General features: G+C 34.3%; 1 protein-coding gene across 2 annotated transcripts in view; it reads left to right on the forward strand.

Moving 5' to 3' along the window:
* Positions 1 to 13,007, forward strand: part of VTA1 (vesicle trafficking 1) — a 79,043-nt gene that overhangs the window by 57,696 nt on the left and 8,340 nt on the right. For both annotated transcript variants that reach the window (XM_077998557.1, NM_001261520.1), the window contains 1 exon segment: positions 4,985 to 5,065. In XM_077998557.1, coding sequence (XP_077854683.1) covers positions 4,985 to 5,065 — 81 coding nt within the window.

The following is a 13,007-nucleotide window of genomic DNA, read 5'->3' on the forward strand; positions in this document are numbered from 1 at the left end:
GTTGATTATAGGATGTGTCAGTTAGGGTCTCACTGTGATACCTAGGTTTGTTTCATTCCCTTGGGACTATGCCTCTGCCCGTGATAGGGAGTAGGCTTTAAGGCATAAAGTCTCAGTAACAATGAAATCATAAGACAAGTGAAAGGAGGGATTTGGGTTATTTTTTTTTTAACCTTACAAATGTGACACTTTAAAAAACTAACAGGAAAGAGAGACCTATCTTTGAATAAATCAGTGGTTTATGTGTATGTTTTTATTTTTAAAAATCTGACAAAATTAGTCCTCAGTAGTTAAGTCAGGGTCAGTAAAGACACTTTGACAAAATTTCAGTTACTCTTCCCTTTAATTGCATTGTTGACAAAGTGTCACCTTTATCTCCAAGTAGGACACTTGCAACTGTAATTTAAATTTTACATTTAATTTAATTTTTTCAGAAACTTTTCTTAAAAATTTACTTTTATCCCAGGTGACTTATGGTCTAAACTATATAAATGCTTTAAAATACTTAATGAATGGAATGATAGTCATCCTTCGAGCCCTGATTTCTACTGTTCCTATTATGCAACACACTGTTACTTTATTGACTTTCATTTGTCAGCCTTATTTTACCCAAACCTTGTAAGTTATTTTACGTGAATTACATTATATGCAAGTTTTCTATTTTGACCATCGTAACATCAAGTATGATTAATGTCTTTCCTCCTATTTTAAACTTTCAAGTTTATATTATCTGCAAAAATATTACTAACATTTTCTTTAAGATTATTGATGAAATGATAATTTTAGCACTGATCTCTTTTTGTGTCTTCATTCAGCATATTTTACCCTGACATTTCAATATTTTATGGCCTGTGTGATGACATTATTAGACAAACCTATTTGCATTTATTTTGGAAGTAAAATTTCTTGGAACACTATTAAGTATTTTGTTATGTTTAGAAATATTCGTTATTTCCAGTGTAGAATAATGTAAGTGAAACCAGCTACTTAGATCTCTTTGCCTTAGATGAATACTGTTCAAATTATACTTGAAGGTTTAAATCTGATCAAGAGTCCCAGACACAAGCATTCTATAGAGGAGCCAAGAGGAAATAAAATGCATTTAGGAGGCAAATCATATTGGTTATTTGTTTCTACCCCATGCTAAAGCATAAACTCAGCTGATATTTAACTTCTCATGACCTTAATTTTTCCTCTTTCGAATATGAAATTAATCATACTTCTCATGGTTATTTTAATTATTAAAAGGGAAAAACTATAAAAATGGACTAGTAGTAGGCCTATCACAAAATCAGTGTTCAGCAAATTAGCCTCCTTTCCCTCTTTTTTTTCCTCTTCCTTCCTGTTTCTGTGCCAAGGAGAGACAAGGTATTTAATGGCAAGTTAATGATCACTTAAAATTATTGTGCAAATCAAGAGAAGTATCACAACTGGGGGTAGGATATTAACCTTATAGAAAGACTGTCCAAAAAGTTTTTAGACAGTATATCTCCAGGCAGAGTTGTGGCATGGGCATATCAATGTATATTTTATATATAGGTAAACTCTATGAGTATACGAAAGAGAAAACACTTTTAGTAGGAGGCTATAGTAGATTGATCCATATGAAATTGTTAGTTTTGTGTAACAAAAATGATACAGTATTGGCAGTCTTATATGTTCAAACTAATACACAATGTATCTCCTGGCTAGAATAGTCATGACATAAAGATAAATATTAGGTGGTTTTCCATTAGAAAGTTTTCTGTCATAAACAGTTCAATTTGATCCAGTTAACTCTAGCATGAGCCTCTTGTTTTCTCTTTTGTTCCTTAGTGGGAAGAATAAAACTAAAAAACTTAAAACTTTTATAGAATGAGATCTAAACATATTTTATACACTCTTGTAGCCTTACCAGTCAAATGATTATCATAGCTAATTTCCACACTTATTCTCGCACAACTATATTATATGTTACTGTCTTTAATTCACAAACTCTCAAGAGACTAAGCAGTTATTCTAAGAAAACAAACATACCCGGTAAGGACAGAACCAGGATTTGAATCCAAGTTTTTTTGACTTCATGTTTTGGCCACCTGCCTTCTATGTTCCTTCCTCCAAGGAATTCAAATCCTCTCAAAACCTACTTTTCTGATAGTATATTTCCCCTTAAGATTGGTTTGAGATGTTGAAATCTCCTTTTAGCCCCTGATTTTTTTTCTATTATATTTGAAACGGTAAAAAAAAAGAAGTTCATAGTTGCCTAATAAAAAACAAAATAATGTTTTTAATGTATAAATAATAGCAAATGTTTCCCTTCTTACTCACTTTAAGAATGATTTATTTTCTCTCATATAAAGGTCCAGGATGCACTTTTATCAAAGGGAAATCCTTAAGATAGCTGAAAAGAATAGTATGTACTAATTTGCAGTTTTTAGTTCTTCCACAAAAAAGCAAAGGGGGTGCAATGAGGACAGGGATAGTGATTGTTTAAACAGGCGAAATGTTTGCTTCTTGTGCTTTCACCACTGCACAAATATCACATGTAGTTGATACAGTGTGTTTTTTTCTTTCTCAGGAAACATAAGCTTTTTATAGTTCATATTACAGGAGAAGATTTTAGTAATAAAGCTAGATTAAATAATAAAGTTATTTTTTGATCAAAGCTAGCCTTTCATTGTAAAATGCAACTCACTTCATAGATCAAAATATAGGCTGTGTACTTGTGTCAGAAGTACCATGTTTGCATTCTTCTGTAAGCTTTGATATCCTATTGTTGATACTCTGGCCTACGCATTTCTGTCAACACTATTTCTCATGATTAAGGTTTCACTCATTCTTTGCTTATGCTGTTCCTCATAGGTAATGTAGGTAACATGTCTTTCTCTCTTTTTCTGTGTCTTTCCAAATGTTATGTTCTTTCAGGAGTCTGTTTAATCACACTTTCTGGATAGCCTTCTCTATTTAGAGATTTGTTTGGAGTATTTTAATTTAGGCAGAAATGCAAATTACTTAGCAACGAATGGCATTGATCTATAGATTGGACCGTTAAAGTGTGGTAGATTTACCTTGTTTATAAAGATGTATATGAAAAATACATGTAATCTACATAAGCTATAGGTACACCTGCTTCAAAGCACTAGACACGACTAGTCTCTGAAGATCCATCTCAGATTTTACATTCTAGCATTTTTAAAATAATATATATTTATGTGCCTTTCAGTGTTTGGCAACTTTTATGGAGAAAATTGTCAGATGTTTATAATTTAAATACATTCGGTGAGTATTTATCAAAATCAAGCAAAAAAATAGTCATTGAATAGATCAGCCTAAAATTGGTCTGTCTCCTCACTTTGGATTTATATTTTATACAGTTTTCTATAAATGTATTCATATACACAGTATATAAGAATATTTACTGCAGCATTATTTGTAATAGCAAAAGATTGGAAATTAAAACTTAAATGTCCATCAGTAATGGATTGCTTTATAAACTATGCAATGCAGAGAATGGGACACTAACCATTAAAAACAGCACAACTTATATGTATTAATCTGGAATTATTGCTAGGACACATTAAGTGAAAAATGCATAAAACAGTATAGTATGCAGAACTTCTACCATTTGCAAAACACGCACACAAAGTATGCCTTCTGGAAGATTTTGGTGTAGACAAGTACACAAATTTCTCAGCAGAGAATAGCATTGACATATATGTGGATTGGATTGGACACAGTTATTCGTAGGTGGGTGGAAAGGTGTCATAGAAACTGGTGCTAGCCCTAAAGTGCTTTGGAGTAGGAGAGGCAGGCTTTCTCCTTTATATTTTTTTGTACTATATAAAATTTGTATTTCACTGTTCATCTGTATCCCTATGTACTTTAAAATTTTTCAATTTTTAGTTAAAAAACAAGATTTGTATGGCTTTTAATAGTTCCAAAGAGTATAAATATGGAGCGAGTTTGTCCCTAAGCACAATTAAGTGAGGTAAATAATGTATATTTAAACCATTTTTTCTCTTAGGTTAGGAATGAGAAAAATCTTAAAAGTTAAAACTTCACACCAGAAGAACTTTGGAACTTCATACCAGAGAAACTTTAGACCTTTAGAAAATTTTAGAACTTCAGCCATCTTTTGTGAAACCATTATTCTAGAACTCTCAGTGGATACATATCCATTCCCCTAGAAACTTCCTCTTTATTTAACCTTTTTCTCTGTTTCCTTTTTCTCCAGCATTTTTCCCACTTTACCCTTTCTACAAATTGCCTATTCGAATTCAGTGTATTAATTTGGCAAACAATCCATTTTGAAAGACTGTTTAACTCCATTGATTTACCATAATCAACTTTTCCTCATTTTATTTTCCTGCTGATAGAATCATTTCAGTCCTTTTTGGGGGGGGGGGGGGGACTTTTAACACTTTTTGTTAGTTTTTTAGATGATTAATAAATAATCTTCAACTTTAGTATATTCCTTACCATTAATCAAGAATGCTAAGTTACTCATTAATATGACAGTTTTGAAACATTCTAACAAAGTCAAAACTGTTATTTATTGGATAATTGTTAGGATATATAAAAATATCTTAAAATGTGTAAACTAGAGAATTACAAATATTAATTTGGAATTTCATGCACAGTGATGAAACTGGATTCATCTTCTAAGTTAAACTAAATTAGAATTTTGTCCTACTTTATCACCAAATTAAATTGGCTGAGAAATTGAAAAGTAGGAAGTCTGTTAATTCTACAGAATTTGGTAAGCTTTAATTGAGAAGTAATCTGAAGCATTAGACAAAATATATATTAGGAAAGCATAACCGATACACATATGTAAACACTTGATACCCTCCAACATCAAATAAGTATATCCAATTAGAATCCATTGATGTTTCAAGAAAATAAACAAAGTAATGAAATTGCCTCATGATTTTTAAGTGCTACCCTACTGTATAATTAAAAAGTGTAATACTTTTATACTCATTTATGCTTTTCTGATTTGCAGGTGTAGCAAGTAATACTATCCAACCTACTCCACAGACTATACCTGCCATTGATCCCGCACTTTTCAATACAATTTCCCAGGGTAAGTCAGCTGACTGTTTTGTGAGATACATTTATCTCCTGTTTTGGGTTGCTGTTTTGTAATTTTACCTTGACAGTACCATATATTTAAATGTTGTTACTTAAATTTGCATTTCTAGGTAATTTGAAATAAATTTCCTTGAATGCCTATGTTCACTAGATTCTCAAATGAGCCAGGATTGTTTGATATTAAAAATACCAACATCCAAAGGTGTCCTCTTTTGTTACAGTTCTTTTCTTCATGCAGTACCGAATATAGAGGAGCAAACGTATAGCCAAGGCTGCCATGGAAGCCTATGCTAGATTATATTAATTTAGTTCAAGATTATTGTGAGTTCTGATTGTGACTTATCTACAGTGTTATTAAATTATCTAAAAAGAAAGGAACTGACCATTATTGAAAATAAAAATCTCTGAGGTTACTTTGGTTGGTTGATTTACAGGCTAAATGATTGGTTTAAGTATAATCTTTACTTCTCTGTTTTTTAGCCCAAATCAGGCATTGTGTTTATTTTGGTCTTTCTCATTCAGACTTTTGTTTTCTTCATATGTCAGATGATATTTAATCCTTTTATATTCAAAGTAAAGATCTTTTTTGTTTTGTTTTGTTTTTTGAGATGGAGTCTCGTTCTGTCGCCAGTCTGGAGTGCAGTGGCGCAATCTCAGCTCACTGCAACCTCTGCCTCCCGGGTTCAAGCAATTCTCCTACCTCAACTTCCCCAGTAGCTGGGACTACAGGCGTGCACCACCATGCCCAGCTAATTTTTATATTTTTAGTAGAAATGGGGTTTCACCATGTTGGCCAGGGGATGGTCTCGATCTCTTGACCTCATGATCCAGCTGCCTCAGCCTGCCATAGTGCTGGGATATTTGGTAAGCTTTAATTGAGCTATCGTGCCCAGCCATTTATTTCTAATAGCTGTTATTTAGTTTCCTCTGATACTGTCTGTCGGTGTGTTTTCACCTCGAATTTTCTGTTCTCCCTGTATGAGTGGGAACTGGCTAATTAAGCCTTCCTGCCTCTCAGCCATTGAATGAGGAGAGCCTTTTGTGGGTGAGCTGGATATCATACCTACCTTAAGAGTCCTAACACTGTCTGGGCAGTTTGTTACACAGTTTTAGGGAGATGTTCTTTAAATCTCTTGTCAATTTTCCCTTTTCAGTTTTTTCATTCTTTTTCTCTTCTCTTCTCCTTTTCAGTTTTGTAGATTTATTTCCTTTTGTGTTACTTTATCATTTCATTATGGTTTCAGGAGGAAGAATAGTTAATTATATATGCTTAGTATACCACATAGAACCAGAACCCTAGAATTCTTTACCCATCTAAACTGTCAGGCAGGTGTTAGGGCAAAATAATTTTTATATATGTAAGAATTCTCACCTTTTGCCTAGCACATACCTTTTTTAAGGAACTTAACTCAGGATGTACTCCATCAAGATGAGGGTGGTAATTAAGCAAAAGAGAAATATGAGATATACGAAATGGTGAAATATACTTCTTTAGATACTCTAAAGAAGAAAGATTCTATGATAGCTTTCCCACATGCTTGGAAAGCAATTGCTCCAAAATTAGAAGAGGAAATTGGAGAACTCCCCTCCTTTAAGAAAAGTAACATGAATTTCATGTAATATATGGAATAGAAGCTTCAGAATATGAAAGACATAGATAAGAAGCCATAGAATCCTGCCAGTAAGGAAAAAAAAAACTAAAACAAAACATCTAAGAAAAATTTTGATATTATATAAGAAATCTCAATTTGGAAGCAAACAAAAATATGCCATGATTTTGAACAGTAATAGAATTATGGAATATAAAAGAAAAGGATTTCATTTGACTTAATTATGACAAAACATAGAGTACTTTATTCAGGATGAAATATAAACATCAACACTGACATTTTAACATTATACTGGAAGTCCTAGCTAGTGCAGTAAGAAAGGAAAAAGAAAAGCTATAAATATAGGGAAAGAAAAAATCACACTATTTTTGTTCATAGATGACATGATGATCTGTAGAAAATCTGGAAGAATCAATCAAAAAACTGATAAGCAGTTATAGCTGGATTGCTGTATACATGATTAATATGCAAAAATTAATTGCTTTCCACATAGCACAAAACAAGTGGGATTTCAAATTAAAATACACTGCCATTGTGTTTGTATTTACATAAACACAACAATTGAAAACAAAGTACCATTTACATTATCATTCCACCAAAAATATTCAGGCATAAATGTAACAAAACCCATTACAAGATCTATATGAGGAAAACTACAAAATGCTGATGAAAGAATCAAAGAATTACATAAATGGAGATTTCATAATCATGCATAAGAAGACTCTGTATTCTCAAGATGTTAGTTCTTCCCAGCTTGATCTATAGATTATGGACAGTTCCCATCAAAATCCCAGCAAGTTATTTGGTGCATATGAACTCCAACTATCTAAAGTTTATACGGGGTGGTAGAAGACCCAGAATAGTCAACATAGTATTGAAGGAGAAGAACAAAGTTGGAGGACTGACACCACCTAGACTTCAAAACATAAATCTGCAGTAAATTAGACAGTATGGTATTGGCGGAAGAACAGACAAATAGATCAGTGAGACAGAGAGTCCAAAAAATAGACCCATATAGAAAAAGTCATATGATCTTTGGCAAAGGAGCAAAGGGAATACCATTGTAAAAAGATACTCTTTTCAACAAATGGTGCCGGAATAACAGGACAGTCACATACAGCAAAAAAAAAAAAAAAAAAAGTGAATCTAGACACAGACCCTCCACTCATCTCAAAATTTAACTCAAAATGGTATGATGCCTAAATTTGAACTCCAAAACTAGGGACTTCTGGTTCCAAAATGGCAATGTAGAAGCATACTGACTTCATTCCCCACCAACAGAAAACAAAAAAAACAAATATACAGCACCGAGATCGACACCAGCAACAACCCAGAGCCCAAGTATGAGGATGAAATAGTTCCTGGGGCCACAGAGAAGTGGAAAAACTCCAGTAGGAGAATCGGACTTTCACTTTCATGATGCTTCTGCCCTGTCCTTATGCCCACACAGAAAATCTCCGCCACCTCATAATTTCTACACTGGAAGAAGTAAAATTGAAGTGGTCAACCATCGTCCCCACCTTCTTGGGTTCCTTGGCAGGAGACCTGTCCTTGCCTTAACCCACAGGTAGCATCATGACTGCCTGAAGGGAAAATACCACTGAAGACCAGCAGCGACTATTATTCCCAGCCCCAGGAACTTCACTCTGCATCTTGGCCAAAGGAGACACCAAATCAGAGTGGCTGTTCAGCAGTACTAAGCTGCAGGAGGTATATTTCCTAGGTCCTGTAAGCACAAACCCCTACCTCGTCTGCCTTCCCACACTGCCAGTGTAATCCATTTGGGACATTCAGTGCTCCAAACATTTACTAGAACTGAGGGAAACCTGGGCTTACAGCGCCACCTAGAGCTGAAAAGGAGGTAGCGACATAGCAGTGAAGATTTGTCAGCAAATACATGCAATAAAAACCAAAACAAGCTGGACAGAGATAACTGGAATAAATAACTAATTCTTCCAGTGCAAAGACATGGGAAAGACCCACAAGAAACAACAGCAAACAGGGAATCATGACCTTCTCAAAAGGACAAAGCAAAAATCCTGGCCCAGCACGGTGGCTCAAGCCTGTAATCCCAGCACTTTGGGAGGCTGAGGTGGGCGGATTACCTGAGGTCAGGAGTTCAAGACCATCCTGGCCAACATGGTGAAACCCTATCTCTCTACTGAAAATACAAACAAAAAAAATTAGCTAAGCGTGGTGATGCATGCCTATAATCCCAGCTACTTGAGAGGGTGAGGCAGGAGAATCACTTGAACCTGGGAGGCGGAGAGTGCAGTGAGCCAAGATCGCCCCACTGCACTCTCCAACCTGGGTGGCAGAATGAGACTCCGTCAAAAAAAAAAAATAAATCCCAAAACTAACCCTAAGAAAACAGCTGTTTGTGAGCTCTCTGACCAAGACTTCAGAATAACAATTTTAAGAAAACTCATTGACCTCTAAGATAATACAGAAAAGCCATAAAGAAATTTGACAGATACTGGAATACTTTTTCAAAACAAAAAAATAAAATATTGGAACTGATAAATACATTTGCTGAACTGGAAAAGTCTTTTGAGGCTCTCAACAGCAGAATGAACTAAGCAGAGGAAAAAAATCGGTGAGCTCAAAGACCAGCTATTTGAAAATACACAGTCAGAGGAGGGAAAAAAGAGAATGAAAATGACTGGCTACAAGATATAGATATCTACCTCAGAAGACCAAATCTAAGAGCCATTGATGTTCAAGAGGGAGCTGAACGAGAGGTAGAAAGCTTATTCAAAGAAATAATAACTGAAAACTTTTCAAAACTTGAGAAAGACATAAATATCCAGGTACAGGAAGGTCTTTTAACACCGAACAGATTCAACCCCCAAATAAGACTACCTAAAGGCATGTAGTAATCAAATGCTAAAGGCCAAGGACAAAGAGAAGGTCCTTAAAACAGCAAAAGATAAGAAGCAAATAGCATATAAAGGAGCTCCAAGTCATCTGGCAACAGCCTTCTCAACAGGCCAGGAGGGATTGGAACAACATTTTCAAAAAAAAACTGTCATCTAAGAATATTGTATCCAGCAAAATCGTCACTCAAATATGAAGGAGAGATACAGTCTTTCCTAAACTCAAAAGCGGACCCATCTTGCAAGAAAAGCTAAGGGGAGTTCTTCAGTCTGAAAGAAAACACTAATGTGCAGAAGAAAACATTTCAAGGTATAAAATCCACTGGTAGAATTAATACTTTGTATAGAATTTTTTAGTATGGAGCAATTTTATAATACAGAGAATAGAGCAGTTAGGCAAAAGAAAGAAAATTCATCCAAATTGAAAAGGAAGAAAACAAATTAGCCTTGCTCACAGATGACATGATCTTATGCCTATAAAAACCTGAATACTCCACCAAAAAAACTGTTGGAACTGATAAATTTAGTGAAGTTACAGGATACAGAATCAACATACAAAAATCAGTAGCATTTATAAACACCAACAGGAGATAATCTGAAAAACAAATTAAGAAAGCAATCCCATTTACCACAGCTACAAAAAATATAAAATACCTGGGAATTGATCTAACTAAAGAAGTGAGATAGCTATGTAAGAAAAACTATATAAAATTCTGATGAATGTAATAGAAGTGGACACATAAAAAATGTAAAGATACTCCATGCTTATGGATTAGAAGAATTAATATTATTAAAATGACAATGCTACCCAAAGCAATCTACAGATTCCGTGCAGTCCCTATCAAAATGCCAATGACATTCTTCACAGAATGACATTTCACCAAAAAATAAGAACCCTAAGATTTAAATAGAATGATAAAAGACCCTGAATAGCAAAAGCAGAACTGAGCAAAAAGAGCAAAGCTAAAGACATCACACACTGTCTGATTTCAAAATTTACTACAAAGCTATGATAATCAAAACAACACGGTACTGACATAAAACCATACACATGGAGCAGTGGAACAGAACAGAGAATCCTGATACACATTTATGCATTTACAACCAACTCATTTTTGACAAAGGTGCCAAGAACCTACAATGGGGAAAGAACAATCTTTTCAATAAATAGTGCTGGGAAAACTGGATAACTGTATGCAAAAGAATGGAAGTAGACCCCTATCTCTCATGATACACAAAAATCAAATCAAAATGAATTAAAGACTTACATCTGAAACTTCAAATCTAAGACCTATGAAACTAATACAAGAAAACATTAGAGAAATGCTCCAGGACATTGGCCTATGCAAAGATTTTTTTGTGGAAGACCTCGAAAGCATAGGCAAATAAAGCAGAAATGGCCAAATGGGATTAGATCCAGCTAAAATGTTTCAGCATGGCAAAGGAAGAAACCAACAAAGTGAAAAGACAACCCATGGAATGGGAGAAAATATTCACAATCCATCTATCTGACAAGGGATTAATAACCAGAATATATAAGTAGCTCAGACAACTCAATAGCAAAAAACAAATAATACAATTTAAAAATGGACAAAAGATCTAACATTTCATATATGAAATGTCAAGTATATGAAAAAATGCTCAGCATCACTAATCGTAAGAGAAATACAAATCAAAATCACATCGCAATATCATTTTACCTTAGTTAAAATGGCTCATACCAAAAGACAGGCATAGAGAACAGTGCAGAGGTTTCTCAAATAACTAAAAATAGAAGTACCATATGATTCAACAATTCCAAAAGAAAATCCAAAAGAAAGGAAATCAATATGCTGCAAGAAATCTACACTCTCATGTTTATTGCAGCACTATTCACAGTAGCCAAAAACAGAATCAACCTAAATGACAATCAGTGGATGAATGAATAAAGAAAATGTGGTATATATACACAGTGGAATATTATTCAACCAAAAAAATAAAAGAATTATATTTTTGCAGCAACATGGATAGAACTACAGGTCATCGTTTTAAATAAAATAAGCCAAGCCCAGAAAGACACATATCATATGTTCTCACTCACATGTGGGAGCAAAAAAAGGTGGATCTCATGAAAATAGAGAGTAGATTGGTGGTTACCAAAGGCCAGGAAGGAAAGGGGGAAGGCGTGGAGGATGAAAATGGAAAAAAAAGAATGTGTGTGTTTTTATTACCACTGAAATGTATGCTTTGAAATTGTAAAGATGGCAAATTATATATGATTACTTTACCTTAATAAAAATAAGTTTAAGAAGTAAAATGCAAAACTATAAAACCTCTAAAAGATAGCAAAGAGAAAATCCAGATGATCTTGGACTGAGCAATGACTTTTTAAATGCATGATCCATAAAAGAAAGAAATGATAAGGCAGATTTCATTAAGATTAAAATTTTCTGCCCTTCTAAAGATGCTGTGAAGAAAATGAAAAGAAAAGCCACAGACTGAGAGAAAACATTGCAAAAGGCTTATCTGATTAAGGACTGTTAACAAAATATACATAGAACTCCTATAAAACAGTAACACAGACAACCCTCTTTTAAAATTAGCAAAAGACCTTTACAGTCACCTCACCAAAGAGGATATACAAATGGAAAGCAGACATATGAGAAGATACTTCACCGCATATATCATCAGGAAAATGCAAATTAAAACAATGAGATACCACTACACACCTGTTAGAATGGCCAAAATGTACAACATTGACAACACCAAATGCTGGTGACGATGTGGAACCACAGAAACTCTCATTCATTGCTGGTGGGAATGCAAAACGATACAGCCACTTTAATAGTTTGGCAGTTTCTTACATAACTAAATGTATTTACTTTAGGATCCTGCAGTTGTGTCCTTGGTATTTATTTACCTGAATGAGTTTAAAACATATATTCACATGAAAACCTGCAAGCAAAGGTTTATAGCAGCTCTGTTTATAATTGCCAAAACATGGATGGAACCAAGATTATCTTTCTGTAGGTGAATGGATAAATAAACTGCAGTACATCTAGACAATGGGATATTATTCAGTGCTAGAAGGAAATGAGCTATCAAGCTATGAAAAGACATGGAGGAAACTTAAATGCATATTACAAAGTGAAAGGAACCAATTTTAAAAAGCTATATACTGTATAATTTCAAGTGTGTGACATTCTGAAAAAGGCAAACAATAGAGGAGGTAGAAGATCAGCAGTTGCCAAGAGTTAGGGGGAGAGGGAGGGATGAATAAGTGGATCACAGAGAAGTTTTAGGGCAGTGAATCTGTTTTGCATGACACTGTGTATTAGTCTGTTCTCATACTGCTATAAAGAACTACCTGAGACTGGGTAATTTGTGAAGAATAGAGGTTTAAGATTCACAGTTACACAGGCTTAACAGTAAGCATGACTGGGAGGCCTCAGGAAACTTAAATCATGGC

This window comes from Macaca mulatta, chromosome 4 (genome assembly GCF_049350105.2).
Source record: "Macaca mulatta isolate MMU2019108-1 chromosome 4, T2T-MMU8v2.0, whole genome shotgun sequence".
Classification (NCBI taxonomy): Eukaryota; Metazoa; Chordata; class Mammalia; order Primates; family Cercopithecidae; genus Macaca; species Macaca mulatta.